The following is a 22,132-nucleotide window of genomic DNA, read 5'->3' as shown; positions in this document are numbered from 1 at the left end:
GATCAATTTCAGGGCCTCAAGCTTGAAACGCACAGCTTGGGGGGAATGGCCGGGACTAGAACAGTTTAACACAAAGCCTCCTTAAAAATAAGGGCAAGAGAACAGGAAAGCACAAACACTGATAATCCTCACACTGCTCACCGGTAGGTCCAAATAGGTTTAATCAGCCAGGTCACCTTCCACGCGTCACAAGGATGTCAGGGACAATTTCCAAGCTGTGTCAGACAGACACACTCACGGCCACTTCCCTCCCCTCGCAGCAGAACACTGCCACAGCGCTATTTTGAAGTCCCCTTTTTACGGCACCACCCTAAGCCCTATCCCAGCACAGAGAGCCGGGCCTATTTATCACTGGGCTAAACTGAGGCACAAAGTCAAGTGACTTGCCTAAGGTCACCCAGCAGCAGGCTCAGCTCGGTTTAATGCTGTCTCCTAGCTCCAATCTGTGTCATCACTCTCTCTTGCATGGCCCAACTAATTACTGCTTTCCCACATTAATTATTTGGGCATCTGAGGCACAGAGACCCAAGATGTCTTGTTTGTTAGTCAGTCAGCAAGCGGAAACTTGAGTGCAAGTTAATGTTTTCACATTCACTAATATTCTACCGAAAAAATGGCCACAGGGCAGTTTTGCCTTCCTGGACTACCGAACAGAGATCCAAACTGAAGCCTAAGGACAGCAGCTATGGCTTAATAGTGTTTGAAAAGTTTAACTCTCAGGTCTTTCATTTCTGAACTGATTATTAATATGAACCATACTGCTGATACCACAAAGGCATCACTGAGAGCAGCACATATGGAGGAGTATTGAGAGATGCTATTTTGTAACTTCTCCATGGTTTGATAGGAGAGTTCGAGCCATCTTAAGGCACTTGAGCTATGCAAGAGTTAGGGAATATAATCACTGTAATTACCAGGATACAGATTCTATAATACACAGGAAAATACATTCAGAAAATCTTGCATCACTTCAAAGCAATTTGTTCAAGGCAAAAGTAACTCCTGGACTAAAACTCATCACAAGTCACACACCCACACGAGTTCTCCACTAACTTCCCTAGTGGCCAAATCTGGCAGAAAGGAGACAGAATAATTTGTTAACATCAGGCAGAGAAAAATAAACCCCTTAGTACTGACTCGAAGTGATTTAGCATTCCAGGAGGGAACAAATCAAAATTCCTTCCTCAAAACAGCACAAACATTTGTTTTACAGATCTTGTGAAGCTCATTGGGAGTTGTGCAAAAGAGCCACTGCATGAACCTGTGGCTTCTCACTCCATCTACTTGTCCAACCACTCCGCTGACTCCAGATAAAAAGGCTGCACAGATTACATTGCTGTCTAAAACACAATGATCCAAAAGGCAAGCAGGAAACTGAAGGGTGTATTTTAACAGAGGATTTGAAGTGGCAAGGAAAAATTCCTCAGGGGAAAAAAAGCAAGATAAAAGAAGGATAACAAGCAGGAATGCAGTTTGCAGTGCAGTCTGAGTTTGGTTCAAGTATCCACCCCCAATAGATGTTTTTCAGCATCACAGATTGATTATTTATGTGCACAGACTGCATGTGTTTTTGAACATGATAAAATACTTCGAATTTTCAAGTCCTGCAATTAGGCTACAAAGCAACTTCCCAACAGCACACAGGAATGATTCAACAGGCCCTGCTCTGACCACACTGGAGCTCTGCGGGTCATGCCTATTGCTTTCCACCACTAAATTCACAATCTTCTCTTAAAAAAAACCCAGAACTCAACACAATTAATTGGTAATTCTGTCCTCCAAACAATTCAGATGAAACTTCAAATCTGCAGAGGAAACCATGAGGTTTTTAAGTCTTGGCTTTCCAAACCATGCTAATGACCATCTTTTGAAAACTGGAAACCACTAAAATATAGAGCAGCTTTTATCCTTGCTGCTGCTCCCTGAGCTCTGTCAAGCTTATGCTGATCTAGAACAAAATTAACGAGTTAGCAAAAAATTATGGAATACCCTTGTTGTTTCCAGAATAAAAACTTAGGATACTTTAATACTTTAAACTTTAAGTCCACCCAAAAGCACAGGTTACTTCTACAAATTTCAAGCCTATGAAAACAGTCAGCAGTAAGTATCTGTTACTGAGAACAGGTAGCAACTCTGGCTCTTAGTAAATCTATTTTAAAACATTGGAAATTGGAATTTTAAGCCAAAATCATTTTCCCATACACCTCCTCCTGTTATTTATTCAGAGTTGTTATAGAGCATCTTTCAGGCAGCAGCTTACATGACTGCTCACATACAAAACAAAATATTTTAAGAACCTTTAATGTCTAGGTATGCAGAAGTCAGTGCTTTAAAGAGATTCCTATATTGGCTCTGTAAGTTTGTTCAGGTCTGGTAAACAACATCTTTTTCCTTTAAGGAAACTTCAATGTGAACACTGTGCCAATAAAGTTTAGTTTACTGTTAGCTGCTGATTAGGAATAGTTCTACTGCTCCACTAAAAAAATACTAACAAAAAAAACCCCCAAAAAAAAAAAACAAACAAAAAAAACCCCAAAACCAAGAGAATTAATTCAGCAAAACCATCTCAAATTGTTACCAAAAGAGTCTTTCATTTTCCTCACTGCAGCTATTTCTTATCCCAGCAATAAGAGTGGTGAAAGACTGCCAGCTGCCTTCCACTACTGCCAGTAAACTGAGGGCGAGGGAGCAAGCCCTCAAGCAAGGGCAGAATGAAGAATGGCAAGCACCACTCTGGTTAAGTAAGGAAGAGGCTGGAGTGCTGGGAGAAGGCTCAGAGCAACACTTCTTACTTCCTAGAGTCTGAGGGCAAAAGCTTTATTTGCTCATTTTTAAGCTTACACACACAGCCAACCAGTCCTCAAAAGATCCTGTGACTATCAGCAGAATTCAGGCTTGAATCTTCCAGTTCACCTTCTTCCAAAGCAGAGGATGAAAAGTAGACTTCTATCCATTCTCTAGAACTCAGACACCTAGATTGAGCAGTCTGACACATGAGAAGTCAAATGACAAAAAGCCTTTTGAAGTACCCCCAAAATTTATCAGGAGCAGGGTCACAGAAAGTAAAGGACCTCAGCAATGGCTTAATGTATTTGCATTTTCCCCACTCTTTAAAAGCAATCCTTAGTAATTTAGCAGCATTTTATTTCTAAAGCATTAATTCATCAGCCAGGGTTTAACAGTCACAGCACCCCGCCACAGCTAGCCTTGCACAAAAGCTCTAATGGACATATTAACCAGCTCCTTCACAGGAAGCAGCAGAGCTCTACTTACAACAGCTGCCTAATGCTATTAGAAAATTAAATGGTAATTTATAGAACAGACTCAAGCTGGCTGAAATGCCAATTACTGATTTTGCTGATCCAGAAAGTAAAACTAGCTCCACAGAAGCAAGCCTAGAACCTCTAATATTTCAGGGCTATCACTGCAGAATATTTACTTGGCTTTGTATGTTGAACACCTGAATTTCTTATGCTGAATTTTATAGCTCTTCACCCTATTGAGCTGTATCAGATTGTATAGCACTGCATGGAAATAGATAAAAATCACCTCTCCCATTTTGTTTTTGATAAAATGAGATTTTGTTAATAATCTCTCCCAGGTTTCAGTGGGAAGCATGAACTCTCTGTACACTGATAATTATTTCCTTGATGTTTCTTTATTAATTTTCTGAAAAATTTCAAGGTAGGGAAGAGAACACTATTCTTTTCTGTCGGCTTAGATGAAATACAATTGACCATAAGATTAGTGGAAGAATTCACATGCTGCAGCTGTACCCACCTGATGGGCAGGTTCTTGATGAGTTTTAAGTAATTTGACACTTCACTGAGGGCTTCTAAGCACAAAACAATCACGTGCTGAAAGCTTTACTCCAAAGGTGGAAGCAAAAACTGCCTGCTCTGCAACACCAAGGGAAATCACTCCCTGAAAAAGAGCAGGCAGAACAGTTTTAGACCATCTTGTTATGCCTTAAAGAGGCACTATCCACAGAGAATTTCCATTACTTCAACTGATATTCCTCTTCAAGGTCTCTAAATGTACTAGTATTTCTTATTTGGTTTTTTAAACCCTTTTCCCAGGCTGTCCACCACAGCAGCTTTTTTTTTTTTTTGGCATAAAGACCAGCTGGAGGAACTGTAAAGAAAACTGTCAAGATACGTTATTTTGAACAGATGCATTCCAAACAATTCTTTATCTTCCTGCTTGGAAAAGGCTATCAGGCAGGGAAAGAAGTGACTATTGACTTTTACTTAGAGATACTTTTCTTTCTCCTGCTTAGATGCTCTTGGAAGACACGCTTGAATAAGAAAGAAATAAATGGTCAGCCTTCTAAACAAGTTTTGCTTTCCTTCACCCCACAAGCAGATAAGGACAGTGATGGAAATGTTGACTTAACATGCAAATCTGATCACAGTGGTTGGAGGGTAGATTGATCTGCCTATTGATGCAATTGGCCACTCACCATTTTCCTAGCCATGGGCGGAGTCATTTCAATCGTGCTTTCTCAAAGTCAAAGGATGAAAATGTCGCATAAAGTTCTAACCCTGGGGAATGGTGGTTTTATGTTTCACTGGTTGACTTCAGACATGGCCCACTAAGGTGTTTTTAAATTCAGAAACCCAGCTATGCACACATCTCAGCTGCAAATATTAGCTCTGCCAGAATCTGGCAAATCCCTGATGTTGATTAGCCCCACAGAATCTACTCAGATGTCTCAAATCATAAGAGAGCAGCACACAAGAAAGCTGTACTAAAATTATAGCCTGATATGCAATAGCACGAGACAGCAGAAGCATACCTCATTCTAATATTATTACTTTGGAGATCTTACAAAAAAAAAAAATAATCATTGAGAGCCCAAATGAGTTCCATGTTTAATTATCCTGGAAGCTGCCTCTCCCTGCACAATTCCCAGCCAGCTTGGACAGCAGTGGGACCAGTACTACATGGATTTGTGTTATGAGGCTGGGAACATTCTGAGAATACTGTACTGAGAACTTTTGTATGTCACTGTAGTACCTGTTAGAGGGGGAAAACAGGTTTGGTAACCAGCACAAAATGGATTTGTGGGTGTCAAGGCTGCGTGGCAGCTCTACAGCCTGGACAACAAAGGCAAATGGATCAACTATTCAGTCACAGTCATACAATTGCGTTAGAGGCTGTCTGTATTTTCAAAGTTATACCTGTCAATTAAAGGCTCTGAATATTAACCCAGAGAGGTGGAAATAAATAAGAACAGTCCTCTGCTTTGGATTGTTCCCAAAGTTAATTCACTGCAGGAAGCATCCTAACAATAGTGCCAAGCACATCATTTTAAGTGACACTCAGGAGTCAAGGTGGGGCAGACAGGACCAACTATCCACTTAAACACGGCAGAGAAAAATGAGAGCAAGAAAGCGTCTCTACAGACAGCACTAGGCCAAGAGTTTCCATACGCAAACTAAGTCCTGGTTTCATCTTTCTGTGATATAAGCATTTCAAGTCTGGCTCAAGTTAAAGATGTTCCCATCCTGATGCATTCCAACAGATTGTATCACTCCAGCATGTTCACTATCTTTATTTTGTACTCAACCGGACATTTGGTGTATTCAGCAGCTTAATGACTATTTTAATCCCCTTCATCAGTGAAGAGCATCATCCTGGACATGTTGTAGGTAGAGACTGTGAGATGGACGCTGCTCAGAGACCTATCTGAAGAGCCACTTCAAGGTAGAGCAGTCATTCCAAGGCAAATACCATCAACCAAAAAGAAATCTCTGCTTTGCTTGATCTGGTATATCTAAATCTTGCTGTTATAAACAGTAAAAATCAGCCCTCTTTTATGAACTGAGAAACAGCTTATAGCAGGTCAGCAGCATCCTCTTAAAAAACGACAAAGGACTTTCAGAGGCAATGCATCTCCAAGTCAACACCAGGGGAAGAGCTGCTGAAAGTTTAGCACATTAAACCTATCTTAGTTAATGCTGCTGCCAGCTGTGGCTAAATGTTTGTTATGCCCCCAGTTATAAGATAAAAATAAATTTAAGAATCACAGCCTAATAAATAAAACAACAGAAAATTATGAGTAATGCTATCAGCCACTTAGATAATGAGGAATAATGACTCAAATTTTTGCAAAAGTCTTTAAAGACAATGGCATAAAGCTCAAAAAGCCAAACTGAAATCAAGGACAGCAAAGCAAATCAAGTAAAATCATCTTTGCTTTTGCCTGGAGCAAAAGGCCGTTTAGGGTCTTGGAAAGCAGTGCTCCTCATGTCTCTGCTACAGCACACCAGAAGCTTGCAGCCCAAAATTTTCCTGGGCGTCTCCATAATATTCTTCCTTGCAGTACCAAGTTTAGCAGTTAGCACATACACCACTAAAAGTATGACAGGGGCCATTTCAGAACAGCACTGCTCCTGAAATCCATCAGCATCTATTACAAAAGGACTACAATGCTGCATTCTACTCAGGGCCCTGCAGTGAAAGAGGGAATTAACATGCTGTAGATGCTCTGTGGAAAGCCTCTCATAGTTATATTTTGAAAAGTATTCTCCTCATCACGCTAAGTCCCATGCGAAGCAAGTTCCAAAAGCCTGCTCAGTAGAATTGAGCGCAACAAATCTATCCAAACCCAGAAATTTCAGTCTCAACTGCAAAATCCCTTTTGTCTGTACTGTGGATTTTACATTTTAGCAAATTTGAAAGAAGATTTCCTGCCATTTAAAAACCCTACTATGTGAGGAATCCAGCTCTTCTAGTTCCTCTTCCTGGCAGCCAGGATGCAAAGGGAAGGACCTGTTGTGCAGGGAGAGATCAGCTGGTTTATGTTTATTTCTTGGTCTCCTAACCTGAGAAACAAAGATATACTCTGCAGCAAGACACAAGGATTTAAAATTAAGGATTATTTAAAAACACTATGCATAGAACACAGCACTATGGATTCAAACACAGGTAATAGGTTTCAGCTCTTGTGATTAGTGCAAGTTCTTATTCACAAACTCAAATGTGTATACCACGAAAAAAAGGCAAAAAGTGCATAAGCACATAGGCAGGAGGAGAGGGACAGAACAGGTGACAAGCTGTGATCCAGCCCACAAAGACAGCCGTAGACAAGGCGGGCATAAAGCAGTGCAAATCCTTCCACCCCATCCAGCCTTTGCTCTGGGAGGTCATCCATCTCTGCCTCAGCTACTGGAAAATTGCTTCTGAGAAAGTGGTTGCACCCTTAACAGGACATCCACATACTGACTGGCTTTGTTGCAGGGCAAGTATTGATGCAATTTGAACAAGACAGCATTTATCAGGAGTGACAGGGGCAGGAACATGTTTTTGTCCCTCCTTCTTTCCCCAATGTCTCTTGCAGTGACACAATGCTCTGTCCCAAGCCCAAACTTCACACACTCAAAGGAGCACCACAACTTCATTCTGTGACCCCCTCAAGAATTCCCTCAGCAACTCCGGGGTCTGGGTCTTGCCCAGGTAAGCCACAGCATCATGTCTATCCATGCCCAAAGGCTGAGTTTTAATACATCAATACACTGCAAATGCAAAATCTCCATTTTTTTGGCTGGTTACCAAGGGAAAACCTTCTCCACTGCCTGACATTACCAGCACTGAGGCTTTACTTAAAGCCTCTGGAAATGAAGTGGTTATTGAAACCCTGCAACTCAAACTACTTGGAGGCACTTAAATCTTATCCCAAGTCCAAATGGGAGTTGAGAGCATCCTGCTCCATTCAAGAATAATAACCGGTTTCCACAATAACATACACCCTCAAAAATTTCTCAGTTTCCTCTTTTCCTGGCAGGCAGCACATTTCAGTTCATGCACAAGCACTGCTGTACCCTGCATTTCAGAATTCATCTTTGACCGAGGCTGCTAAGGCAGGTTCCGTGCTCTGCTTGGATCCTGACACCATTTCATTCTTCTTTAGCATTTCTGAACATGTTCGTGATCGTGCAGCATAAAATAAAACACCTATCAAATTCAATTTTTTCAGTGAGGGCTTTGATAAATTATGCAGGGAAAGACACATGCAAATGCCAATACACTCTCGGGGAGCACTAACCACAGGTTTGAATCAACATTCTGCATTTAATCTTTGAGAAGAATACTTATGAGATTAAAGCAAATCTGCCCCTCTCTATTTCAGGCCACAATTACTGTAAGATGACCACTGCAAGAAGTCAACCAATGCTTGGTATTAGTGAATTATCCTAATTCACGCAGATTCCTCTAGGACTATTTCTGGCAAGTTACTAGGCCTGATATGAATGACAGAAGATTAAACACTGATAAAAAAAATAACTAAACTTAGACCTGGCAATGTGTCATGTCAAATCCAAAACCATATAGAGAATTTGGTGATTAAAGGCTTTATGCTAGAGGGTACCAAACGTCTAAGCAGAGACCAGCTTCTCTTGAAAATATGCAATCCAAATCCACTTGGAATCTAATAGGAGTGCATAATATTTATTGTAACAGATGGTATGGGTTAAGATTTTTCTTTTTGTTGCTGTCATTTCACACCATGCAATGACATCATAACTAGTGGGATTCATCAACACAAAATCCAAAATAAAAGGAACAAAGCTTTTGGCAGGGAGCTGGAGGCTAAAAAAAACATAAGAGCCTTTAAAGAAACTCCCAAAGATCAAAAATGCAAATGTTTGGGTTTTGATTTAAGCATCTCAGTACTGAAGTTAGCATAAGGCAACTCTGGAAAATACCAAGTAGTTTGCTAAACCTCTGTTTCACCTCTGCAACACCATCCCCAGATGAAGATTTTTTTCACCTCACTGGCTCCATTTAGAGGTTTGTAGTGATGGGTTCAAGAACCCAAACACAACATCTTCATGAGAAAACACAAGCTCTACTATAGTAGAGCATTAATAAAATAATAAAATTCTCACTCATGCAAGAATTGAAAGAAACCATCTCCCTGACCCTCACCTCAGAACAGCTCACACATTTGAAAATATAACGTAACAAGAAAACATTTGTTGGAGGAAAAGAGACCTAAATGAGAACAGGAATTTTCAACGTTAAACACTGCATTTATTTAAACATGAAGTCATCCGTAAGGAGATGACAATTAGCTACTTTTAAAAGGAAATTTCATTGAATATCAACCTGCTGTTAGAGTCCAGTAAAGCATGGTCTCAGCCAGCTCGGTGTGCCTGCGAGTGTCCGCCTGTCCCTGTCCTTGACCTGGATCAAAATACACTTTGCACTGCTATAATTTTGTTAGAGAGAAGCTTACTATATGAAATTACCTAAATGCATCCCTGTCACAGAGCCAGAGCCTGGGATCTGTCTGCTGAGGCACATTTATCATCTGCTGCACCACAGGTCGGTGACACTGCCAACAGCTGTAACACACCAATGACTCAGTGCCTCACCCCAAAGCTTCTCCAGCGCAACTGGGAACCAAGGCACAGCTCCCACCTTCTGTGGATTTCGTTGGGGTTTTTTTCAGGCTGCATCTAAGTCATACTGACAATTTTAATGCCCTTCATACTTGATAGTTTGAAAAACTTGAGCTCAAAGTCATAATTTGATAATGATCTTCTGTTAGTCTCCAAGCACAGTGAAGCCATCCAAGCCAAACAATTATTGACTTGTCTGTTCCATAAGCTTCTACGAAGCTCACATACTGCATGGAATAACTTCAGACCCTGCTTCATCAACTGAAGGCCTTGTCTAACCACAGCATTCTACCCCACAGCTCACCTAGCACTAGAAATAACTGGTGAGACTTTTGAAGGTGCAGAGGAGGAACCCCCCAAGAAAGCACTGGCAAAGAAGATTAGACTGAACTCTCTAAGCAGCCACTGATCTGCAGGTTGAGAACTAAGAGTTCCCTCAAACCACTCCTAACAGATGTTACTTCACAGCCCAACAGAGTCATTTTGAGAAACAAATCATCAGGAAAAAAACAGCTCAAGTGAAGCCACTATCCTTGCAGTAAACACTCCAACATCAAGATAGTCCAGCTGCACCAGTCCTCACAGACTACTGGGTCTGTCTAGCCAGGAGAAATCTCTAAATCAGATGAAATGCACATGAACCAGGCTTGCCTGTAGTCCAGAAAGCCTTTTGTTCTCTACTATGCCTCACCCAGCAGTGAGTTTTCCTCAGGAAACAGAGTGCCAACATGTGATTTGACTTCCCATTGTCACCAGCAAAAATGGAAAGTGAAATAAATCACCAAATGCCACAGAGATCAGCAACATTTGACTGTGCACACTAGTTAAAAGTGACTAGGAGGCTATTGAAAAAATAAACTAAAATGAAGATCTGAAATACATTCATTTGTACAAGAGCATTACCACAGCAGGCAAACAGGACAACATGGAGTTAGAACTCAATTTAGTACATCTACAGGTTGATCTTTCAAGAATAAGGAGTACATCCTTTTCCCCGCTGGCTGTATACAAAACATCCCTGTAATACCTCCGAATGAAAAGCTAGTAAGCAGCTTAGCCACATGTGCTCCTGATCAGGTGGACACCTGATTACATAAAGCCAAGCAGGCTGGGTTTGGCTGCCAGGGAGATTAGTTTAACATCATTTGCAGAACATTGGTGTTTTGATCATTCATCTTAGGTTGTAACTTAAAACTCCTACAAATGCACATAAAGACAGAATTTTGCGTTTTAAACATCAATCCTTCAGAGCAAGCATTAGAACCAATGGACATTTAAAAGCCAGGCTAAAAAAGGTGGATTACACTTCTGTATTCTTTCGTACATAGGTTTTCCATGTCCTCCCATAAGGTAACATAGCTTAGAGAACACTCAATCACAAATATATATTTAACTCCAACTGAGAAACTGAGAAGGCAGATGGAGGTGGAAGTAGTAAATCTAGTGCTGAACAAGTTAAAAAAAAAAAGACTGTCATTCACAAGCTAGATCTCCATGTGAAATGTGTGTGTGCATGTATATATATCTCCCTGCTTACAGCTGCAGAAATTCATAAATTAAAAAAAGTAAAATCTCATGTTAAGAAACTAGTCTCAAAGAAAACCCCAGCCAAATTATGCGTCCCAAAATGCACTTTTCCCTGTGCACTGCCCCTCAGGAGCGAGAGTGCTGCTCCTACAGCACCAACCACTTGCCCTATAGAAGTAACAGTATTAACAGGCTAAAGTTACTTCTATTCTATTGTATCTGAGGAGGAGCCATCAACCCTTCCAAACCAGAAAGAACACGTCATTTTGGATAATTCACAATAAGAAGAACCTGACAATTTACTGACATCTTCCTTCTTACTACTTTGTAACTCACGCTAGTAAGCACATAATAAGTATATATCTATATATGGAAAAATTGTACATTTTTATACACAATATTGTCAACTCATTTCTCCCCACAAGCCTGAGACTTATTGGCACCTATAGGAAAAAGGTGAAAAGGAAAATACCCAAAAGCAAATTATAACATTAATATAGTTAATGCATAGTCACAAAGCCCTAAATACTCCATTTAAGATACCCAGCAAGTAAAACCTGTCGTAGGAGATGCCATTTCACTGTGAAAAACACACTGCAAGTAGAGAAAGCAGAACATGTCCATAATGGGTGCAGACAAGAGTTTGGAGGGAAAAAAAAAAAAAAAAAGAAAGAGGGGGTCAATCTTGCAATTTCAAGTACAATTCTGAATTAAGAGCCTCACCAGAAGGGTTTCTAGGCCACTGTGAATATTGAAAGGCTTCCAATTAAGAGCAAGTATCATCTTAAATTAACACCATGTTTCAAAGGTGCTGACTGCCTGAACTTAAAAACAATGACACCAAGTTTTACTGCACAGAAGAAGCACAAGAGCAAGAGCCTGAGGGATTGCATCAATTTCAAAAGCCTGAGGAGTTAAAGAGCAGAGTGTGAAATGCCAAAGTGTAAAAAAAGAAAGGGAAAGGATTTGTCTTCTAACAAGAAATAGATGGGGATGGTGTAATTCTCTCCAATTTTCAGCTGAGGAACAAGGCTTTGGTTTAAGTACATGCGTAGAAGCAGAGGCTGCAATCAAGTGACTTACTCTTCCAAGATTGAGCCCATACACCTCCAAGACACACACAGGGAAAAGCAATGGCAGAAGTTTTACAAGTCACATATAGAGAGAAGCACAACTGGAGCGGAGCACAGGGAACTGCACTAATCCTTCCCTGGACTCCCAGGAGCTGGAGGAGAAGCACTGCGTAACTACAATAAAGCTAAAGCCACCTACAGAACAGTTTTTGAGTTACTTGCAGGTGATGCAACGACCACTTTAACAAAAAAGTCATTCAATCCCTGGTAGAGCTATTAATGCCTAAATAACATTTAATAGAGGTGATAATTATTTCACAGGTGAAACAAGGAGAGCTGAAGGCATCCTCCAAAAAGAAGCACTTATCATCACCTGCCATCCTACACTGCAGCAGAAAATCCAGAGCCTCCCCACAGTATCAGATTTGCTTTATTTCCATATCTTTGTTTCAGAGGAGCTTTTACTGAAGCTTAGAAGAGGCACTGCATATTATCACCTTCATAGGAAGCTGTATTTCCTAACACAAGGAAGCAAAGTTTTAAGAACTGAGAGCAAACTAAAGGCCACAGGCTCAAGACTGGAATTTTCCTGAGCTGTTTCTGCTCAGGATTCAAACACTGAAGTGGAAATTTCCCTAGGTTGAATTCTTTGTTCGATGCCGCAGGCAATTAGAAGTCCCCAAGGTCTGCAGAAGTGGCACAAGGTTGATATTTTTGTCAGGGAGAATTTAAGCAATATGAGACAAAAATAATAGCATGAAATTCTGCTGCAAAACACACCCTTTTTTTCCCTCTCCCCCAAATCCTGGTGACTTGAGCAGGCAGGTAACAGACGTAAGCATACAAGAGAGATTTGGAAAAATACCAAACGTTATTAAAAAAAGCCGTATCAAGTCTGCATTGCCTTCGATTTGATTACACAAAAAGGTCAAGTAATAAAAAAAAACTTTGCACCTTCAAAGGTCTTGAGGGCACAGCAGAAGTAGTTTATCATTGGAATACAGATCTAATTAGCATAGATTTATTTTCTTTTCCCAGTTGGCATGAGTGTCCTGTTTGAGTTTCTTGGGAACTTCACAATCAAAACAAGCAAAATTCAGACACATACTGCTATGGAAAGAAACACATTAATTGCTGGGATCCATGATTTCTCTAAACTCTTAGATTCATATTCATTTGGAGGAGAGACTGTCAGAGGTTATCAGCCATCCCCACACTATGATCTGAAAGAGAGACTGACTGTCACCAGCACCAACCCTTGGGAACACCCTAGTCAAGAGTTCAGATACAATAATTTAAGAGAAAAAAAATAAACTGCCACTCCCCTTGCTCTGTCCTGCACAGAAAGAAAAACAGATTGTAGTTGATAAGAAGATTACTGGGTGTTCCAGGGACAGGGAATGGGAGCTAAGATAATCAAGAGACAGAAAATCCACCTAATGGGACCATGCCAATCCAGCTGAACTAATAACTGCAGACATTGTTACATGTTCTCCATAACTTTCAAATGACATCTTGATTATTTTAAAAAACCAACTGCTTGCATATTTTTCATCACATTATCTGGTAAAATCCAGTAATGACCACAGTGTAAAACCCAGAACAAAACCATTTACTTCCTAAGCTCCGCATCGAGAGTGGTTCTTGAGCAAATCTGACAGCAATAAAGACTTGAGAGCTGCAGTCCCCCACCGACAAGACAATGGGAAAGAATGCAGCAAAAATAAGGATTAAAATGCCACAGTTGACATTTTATGCCAGCAGACGAAGGCGGCTATCATGCCTTCAGAGGAAGCAAACTGAATTGCAGGAACATTTGCATTTTAATCCTTCTCCAAAAGGCCAGTGACCCCCTCTCTGGGGCTGCTGGCCCCTCCTGGAGTGTCAACGTGTGACACAGCCACTCTCCCCCTCTGCCAGTCCTGGGACGGGCAAAACTTGGTATCTGTTTCATCACACAGACACCACCAGGCCTTCGAATAAAGTGACAGCTAGATTTGTTTTCCAAGCTGATTTTTCATGGTACATGTCCCTAAGAAGCAAATTCCAGAAGGGATATGCACAGCAGCCAAATCTGTCTCAGATGTAAGAGAGGAAGTGACCTACAGCTGGAGGAGTTGCCAAACAGGTGCAAGAGATTGGATGTAGCATCAGACAGTCCCCTGCCACCAAGGCAATGCCAAGGAACCTGATCTGGGCATTAGCTCCATGTCCTCAGAGCAGCTCCACAATCCTTCCTGCAAGATAACCTCCCCACGAGTTGTTCCACAAATAGTTATCAACCATGTCCCATTGATTTACAGAAATTTAACAGAAAGATTGGTACAAAGTATGTGGAATAGTATTCCTCAATAGCAAGCAAACAAGCAGAATCATGGACTAGACCAATTTCATACAACATATATTAAGAATATCCAAGTTCACTGCCAGTTAGGAATTACCACCAGCTTAGCGCATTAGATTTTTGCATCACAGAGGTAGATGTTCTGCTTAATCAAGCTTGCTAAAATTTACTGTAAACTCTCAAATCAAGCCATTCACAGACACCAGCCTTATCTTGATCCAGCCCTAAATAACCCAGAACCTCCACAAGACTGTGGGATGCAGCTGTTTTGCATTTCCAAACAACATTCAGGCATAGATTATTAAACTCTGTTTACGTGCCATTTCTCAAGCTCAGCACATACTTAGCTCCTTGTTTTGCTCCTTCCCTCTAATAAGACAAGTTATAGTATCAAGTTTTTAAACTCACAAGATTTTCTCCTACTCATCTTGTTGTTTGGAGAGCTAGATTACACTGAGCTTTTAGATTTAGGAAAAAGCTGGAATTTCCTCTGTCCAGTTATTTTCATATACACAAATACAATACGTGTTCGTACATACAAAAGTAATATATACTCGTTTATGTGTGTGTGTATTTATATGTACACACACATACAAACACAGATTCCTATGGGCATCTAAGCCATTTCTATATGAAATGCAAAGCCTTTACACTTAGCTGAAGCATCTTCCCCGAATGCCGAGGTACCAGTTCCAACGCAAAGATTTATTTTGGATCCATCATCAACCAAATGGATTCGTTCAACCGAGATTTCTCCCTAGGGAATAGCCCTCTAGCAGTCTTCAATGCTTCTGGACCCATCTGAAGCGGGCCGCTCCTGTTCCCGTGCCAAAAATGCCGAGGTCACGTCCCCAAAAAAACAGCCCCAAGCATCCCGGTGAGACCGAGCTTCCTGTCCAGATGAGCGGCCTGAGGGATACGGCTTTCCCGAAAACACCGGTAAAATACGAACTCACCACCCCGGGAAGGTCTCAAAGACGCTGGACAATCGCCAGGCGGCTCCACACCAGCCGAGAAACCCCGAATCCCGCTTACCTCCCGCCTATGCATCGGGTACCCCGAGGGAGCCCTCCCCCGCACCCCTCACACACCTCGATGTATCCGGCGAGCGCGGCCGCGGGCCCGAGAAACGCCAAGAGGGGCAACAGCGCAGAACCCATCGCCGCCGCCATCACCCGCCGCCGCCCGAGCACAACTGCGACCGCAGCGCCCCTGCGGGGACCCGCCTCGCCAGGCCACGCCTCCGCCTAGAGTGACAGCTGCATGCCCCAATCGAGAGGCGGCAGGTAGCCGCACCTCCGCAACGCTACCAGCCAATGGAACGAGGGGCACGACGGGTGGAGCCGCCCCCCGGCGGGAAATGGCTGCCGGCGGTGACGGGAGCCGTGGGGGGACAGTCAGGGTCGGGGTGTGGTCGGGCCTTGCCACATCAGGCTGCTACAGAAGCCAGTCCAGAGGGAAAACTCCGCATAGCGAGCCCTGGAAAAGGTCGTGGCTTGTATGGCCATTTGTAGGCTAAGCGCTTCACCTGACCACTGCGGTGAGCAGGAACATTCTGGGGTAATAAAAGCCTAATGAGGCGTTTTCCTCATCTAAAAATAAAACAACGATGTTTCCCACTCAAAAAACCGTCTCTACATCTTTGCCCAATTTCTCAAAGCTCTCCACCCATGTGCAAGCATCAAGTTCCCAGCCATTTGGGTTTCATAATAAAATTCAACACATATGTCCTTCTTTATTTTTTTTTCTTAAAATACAGCTGTTGAACAATAAGAACGATAATCTTGATGGCTTCATCCTGCTGCCAACACCAGGTGCTCACCAGACACTACCTGGAAGACACCACATGTGTTGCCACACAAGCTGCTCTGTAAACACAGCACAGCTCTCCATAAACTTTAAATAACGTGCATGTATTTAATTAAAAAACAGACACATCACCACCTTCAGTTTATGTTTCTTTTCAATCAGAGCACAGCAGCAGTTCCTTCCAGTGCAGATGTTCTGCCACTGCTAGTGCTGCTATTTCAGGACACACTTCTGTCTTTAAAACCAGGGGTTTGTGCCAAATTTGCAGTGAGGGTATTTTAATTTCACCATGTTACTTTAAAAATGGAAATTTAAAATAATTAGAATTTTAAAATAAGCAAACCCTTCAGGAAAAAAGCAAATCTACCAAGTGCAGTTGCTGATACCACAGACCTTCCATATGTGTGCAGAGCATTTATTAGCCCCTTTTTAGTACTTTTCTTGGTTTCCCCAATGGAAATGTAGGTCAGTCAGCTCAGGGATGACAAATGACCACCTTGAAGACGCAACCGCTAAAGATCCCACTTGTTTCAAGAACATAAGATCTTTAAAAATACCAATATATTTTAGACTTGATGGATTTGTTTCACACTGACGTGCAGTGAACCCATTGGCATTAAGTTAGAACAGCAATATCATGGAATCACAGAATGGTTTGGTTGGAAAAGCTCATCTCGTTCCAGGCCCCTGCCATGGACAGGGACACCTTCCACTAGACAAGGATAGACTGTCCTATAGATTCCATATATTTGCTTTCATTTTTGTGTGAAGATATGCGAGGTGCTTAAATGGGATGGAAAAAGATCTTAGCACAGAATGTCCCAGTTACAAAACATTTCCATTCTTAACTTCCATATTCATTACTGGCTCTTACAAGTGATGTTTTCTGAAATAGGAACATTGCTGAAATGTTGCAGATGGGGTAAATCTGTATGACAGATCAATAAGCAGCCCAGTTTTAATTAAAATTGCTCACTGTTCCACTGGTCACTTACTATAGTCTCTTTCTTACACGATTTGAAAACCCTTAAATGTCTTTTACTGCAGTCCTCTGGCATATATAATTCTCTTTTTAGTCTGGCAAAGTGCAGTTGAAAAACAGAGTAAAAAGTTGCTTTTGAAAACTGACACATTTTATGTAAGTATTTTAATGTGCAATATGAATACAGGAGTAAATAACAAGACAATTCTGAGTTAGGCTTTTCCCTTTACTTAAAAAGGAGAAATTTTTTTTCCCAGTCTAAAATGTACAAGTTCTTTATAAATCTTTGGGATGGGACTTTCATTCGAGGTTGAATTTATATAGTATTTAAAGTGCTGTATAAATTAATTTACTTTTAATATTTACATAGTGCTTGGTGAGAATTTATGTTCACAGCACTGACTCCAACAGTGTGATCCTTGTTTTTCTGAACAACTTTAAATCTGGTGACTCTTGGAGAAGTCTCTCTGATAAGTATGAGGTACAAACTTAGCTGCATCCTCACCTGCTCCTAGTCCTGAACTGTGTAGATACACCAGGGTGTTAGAGCTGAAGTCCTGCAGTGAGGCTGCAACACAGGATATTCCTCTTCAAGAGCCAAGGCCATCAGTGCTCACTTCACTGCCTAAAAAGCAAGTGAGCAATCAAAGTTTGAAGAATGACACATTTCCCTTCATACAGAGAGATCAGTCCTACCAGGACAAAAAGTCCCCAGAAAAAAAGGTTTTATCTCCCAGACCTTGGTCGTTTCTTGCTGATGATCAGGAGCTCTACATGCAACTAAATTCATATGCCTGCAGGATGGCAGGGAGAGAGATTGAGGTAAGAGCCTCCAGCAAGATGCAAATGGAATTCCATCAGTTGGAAAAAACACAAAGGCTTTTAGCATGGAAAGGATTTGGGGATGTGTGATGGTGTTCACTGGGGTTTTCAGGTGAGGGAAGAGACGAGAATGTTGACTCCATGTTCAGAAGGCTTGATTTATTATTTTATGATATATATATTACATTATAACTCTACTAAAAAGAATAGAAGGAGAAGTTTCATCTCAGAAGGCTAGCTAAGATAAGAATAGAATGGAAAGAATGAAAACAAAGGTCTGTGGCTCGGACAGAGAGAGAGAGCCAGCTCTGCCATGACTGGTCACTAATTCCAAACATCCACACGAGACCAATCACGGATCCACCTGTTGCATTCCACAGCAGCAGATAACCATTGTTTACATTTTGTTTCTGAGGCCTCTCAGCTTCTCAGAAGGAAACATCCTAAAGAAAAGGATTTTCACAAAAGATGTCTGCGACAGGGATGGCTTTTTTCAGCCACCTGTCCACACAGGTCACTGCAGGCATAGTGACATGATGGCTGTGTTTAATTCAGGGCACAGGTCTATTTCAGGTGAGCACTGGTACTTGTCTGTTGCCTGTGACAACAGCACCAATTTGAATCAATGCTCCAAGGCTGCAGCATTCCCTAAGACACCTCTCCTGCTGTTAAACCTGTTAGGTAGGCAACAGCTTACATTTACTTCCAAGAATCCCGTTTTACCCAAGTTCTGTTTTTTTAATTTTTTTGTTTAAATATAATTTTATTATTTAAAATAAATATTTTTTTTTTTAAAAAAAAAAAAAAAAAATATTTTTTTTTTTAAAAAGAGCATATTTGTGATTGCAAAAATGTGCTCTGAAAGAGTAATGTTACATTCATGATAGAAAGAGCAAACAGAAGTCATCAAGGCATGCACCTGGTACCATTAAAGTCTCTCATTAAAGCAGCAACTTTACAAAACTGATGCATTCAGATCCTTTCAGTACCTGGGGTATAAGTTCAGGAGAAGTGAGCAAACTTTGAAGATTCCCACCATTCTCTTGAATTCCTGAAATTAAAGTGTAATATTAGTCTAACCAGTGAATTGTAATCCTATACAGCTAAACTTGATTGAAGATTTAAAAGGGGGATCGCATCATTCGTACTAGTTCTGTGTGTCAGGTATGTGCAAGGTAGAGCTTGAAGAGGTAGAATTGAGTCAATCTGCATTTTAGGAGGTAGAATGCAAACTGAAGTTAGAAACAACTAAAGAATGTGATGGGATTAAGTAAAGAACTCCCTATTGCTTATTATTGGAGTATGATAATCATACTCTGTAGCATTGTGTGTGCTGTACAGGTTTTGTTGTAAAGTTGGTTATTTTTTATAAGTTAAGATTTTGGTTTGACCCTCAGTTCCCCCCATGTTCTCCCTCATAATGGTTTGTTCCTCCCACCAGTTACCATCATTGTAACCAATCCCCTTTCATTTAGAGAAATTTCTATGTCAATCTTCCCTTACTTAACATATGATTTGTCCCCTGAGCCTTCTCCCTCCCCTGTGCCATTCCTATTGGTTCAGTTTGTCCCTCGCTCCTCCCCTGGGCTTCGTTCATTGGTCCCTCATGTCTCCTCGTGTCACGCCCTTCCCCTTTTTAAGAGCCTCCCCAACAGTTTTTCTGTGACACCGTTACTGGCCCTGCCTGCGTTAATAAAGCGCTTTGGCACCCATACGTGTGTCCACTCCTTCCTTCCTTCGCCTCAGTACTTCGCAGTCCTGCTCAACCTGCGTCACCACGCCGCAGGCGGAGCCACTACTCGGGGCTCTCGCAGAGGACCTGGGAGTGGCGGGATTCGTGGTCTCCACCGGTCACTCCGGGAGCGGCTAGCCGGCACCCGTCAGCTCCAGTGGCCGCGGGACGAGCCTGCAATACTCCAATTGTACTACTGCTGAATACAATTCAGCAATATAAGAAATACTAAGCAGTGCTTCTAGGAAAAATACAGTGCAGAAATGATACCCACCTAACTGCCCCAACTCATCTGGAGCCATCCTGCCCTTCAGGCAAGACCTCTACCTATCATCAAGGCTGTGTGAGAGGCAGAAAGCAATGCAAAACTGTTACTAGCCAACTCAAACTTGATCCAACATCCAGCTGTTTAAGTGCCTGTGGGACACTATATTTCTTCAGACTCATAAATAACATCAGAAGGTTGCCAACCTTGTCTGGAATTGGACATCTGTATTTGGCTACAGCACTTCTGTGTGGAAGTCCAGGGTTCTTGCAGCCTTGCAGCTCAGCCTTCCATTTCTGACTCAAAATGACACAGTGGGGACAAGATGTAGGAAGTCCAGCAGCAGTGAGATGAAGGAAACTGCTGAAGAAACTGGGCTTAAGATATACAGTGAGAACAAAGATGCTCCATAGAAAGATGGTAACAAAAAATGCAGAAACATTGAGAGGCAGACAGGAGCTTAAAAACAAAAAGGTGATTTCTAGAGGAATACAGTGAAGTTTAGAAGAGTGAAAGGATGGAGAATAACTAAGAACAGATGCATTGCAAGTGGGGTCATACCATACAAACAGGGATAAATTGAATAACTGCAGACGTGAGAAAAACAGCACAGAAATCTGTGAAAAGAAGTGACACAGTAGATGGTGGTGGACAGTAAGCCTTTGTGTCTGCTCAGAGATTTCTTTAAAAGGGATTGGCAGGGAAGGGAGAAAATCTACCCTTCATTATACCAATAAACCCTTAACTCTTGCTAGCCATTTTCCCACTGCTCTGATCCATGCCTGAAACAGTGTCATTCATCTGGCTTCCACTGACATGTCTGAAGTGGGCAGATCTGCACAGCAGTTTGTGCTGTATTCACCTCAAACAGCACAGTCCTTGCCTACAGCATGTAACAGACTGTTAAGGAAACAAGCCTGGCATTAATACTCCTGTAATTGAAAACTTCAAAATAACCCTTCTGTTAGGTTTGGAGATATTACAGCTTTACTGAAGCACCAGCACAGAAAGGTTCAATTGCATTGGAAAATGAAAAATGCATCAATCCAGGATGCTTAAGGGCTGCACAAGAGAGTGGCTGCTAAGGAAAGCAGCTACTCCTTCAACACTCTGCATATGAATCTCAGCATGCAGAAAATGTGCTAAATCTATGATCTCCTCTCATTTCTAGATGGGGGGCAAAACCACTGGTGAACTTAATCAGACAATTTGTTTTTCTGAAGGCTACCCAAGGCAAAAGCAACATCTGAGAGACAGGAGGAATCCATTTTGGAATAGATTTGCATGTATGTAGGATTCACTTCCCAGGAAAAGAAATTACTTCTGATATATAATTCAAGAGAGTAATGAGCCCACATTCAGACTGAGGATCCCAAATACAGAAATAGCAGAGACTAGCCACCTTTTTAGCTAATACACAAACTGGGAATTCATGCTGCTCATTTTCTCTCTACAGATGGATCCAAGGCTTTGAGCACTGGCACGATCTCAAGGCAGAGCAATGCCTGATGCTTCTCCAAGGAACTGAACACAAACACTGAACGTGACACTTCAAGACAGAACTCAAAAGATTGAGGTTCTAGAGGTCTACAAGTAAAGGCACAGAGAAGACGCGGTGGGGAGAGAGGAAGGAGAGGCTGCTTTGCAGAAAATATTTAGTGAACTCTCATCCTCTTGCTCGGTGAGACATATCTTCCTGCAATGGCATCCTGTCTCCTTTATCTCTTCTAGTCCACCTGTGAACACTGAAGCGATGTTTAACCTCTGAAGATGGCAGAGTCAGTTGCTCATGAATCAAGGCAACCAAAACATTCCAACCTAAATAGGCTGAGTCCTACAGCTTGGTAGAGAAGACATCTGAAAGAGAAAAAGCCCACAATTAAAAAGAATCCATCAACAACTGATATTGGCTCATTACGGTGGTGAGATTTCTCCTGTTGTCCTTGGATGTTTCTTCCCTCACCCCTCCTCTGCTTTCCTGTCTCAGTCATTTCAGCAGTGTGAAAGGTTGTTCATTTTACAGAGGTCTTTAATGAAAGATGAAAATTCAAGTATGTTATAATTAGCTGCAGTTCCACATAAGTCAGTATTATTGCAGCTTTTATATTAGATACTCATTTGTCCCACAAATGATTGTGTCAAATATTACAGTAGAATGATTAATGACA

General features: G+C 41.6%; 1 protein-coding gene and 1 long non-coding RNA gene across 6 annotated transcripts in view; both read right to left on the bottom strand.

Moving 5' to 3' along the window:
- APLP2 (amyloid beta precursor like protein 2) overlaps window positions 1-15,588 on the bottom strand; it is a 49,301-nt gene extending 33,713 nt beyond the window's left edge. For all 5 annotated transcript variants that reach the window (XM_030964772.1, XM_030964773.1, XM_030964774.1 and 2 more), the window contains exon 1: window positions 15,446-15,588. In XM_030964772.1, the coding sequence (XP_030820632.1) occupies window positions 15,446-15,526 (81 nt within the window). In that variant the 5' untranslated portion in view covers window positions 15,527-15,588. The remainder of the gene's footprint in view (window positions 1-15,445) is intronic.
- Window positions 15,589-16,074: 486 nt separating this feature from the next.
- Window positions 16,075-22,132, bottom strand: LOC115912989. The gene is made up of 4 exons (XR_004061368.1): window positions 20,171-22,132; window positions 18,957-19,018; window positions 17,651-17,770; window positions 16,075-16,186 (listed from the first exon to the last, which is right to left on the bottom strand). It is a non-coding gene; the product is annotated as an uncharacterized LOC115912989 (long non-coding RNA).

This window comes from Camarhynchus parvulus, chromosome 24, assembly GCF_901933205.1.
Source record: "Camarhynchus parvulus chromosome 24, STF_HiC, whole genome shotgun sequence".
Lineage (NCBI taxonomy): Eukaryota > Metazoa > Chordata > Aves > Passeriformes > Thraupidae > Camarhynchus > Camarhynchus parvulus.
This window is presented reverse-complemented; position numbering and strand designations above follow the sequence as displayed.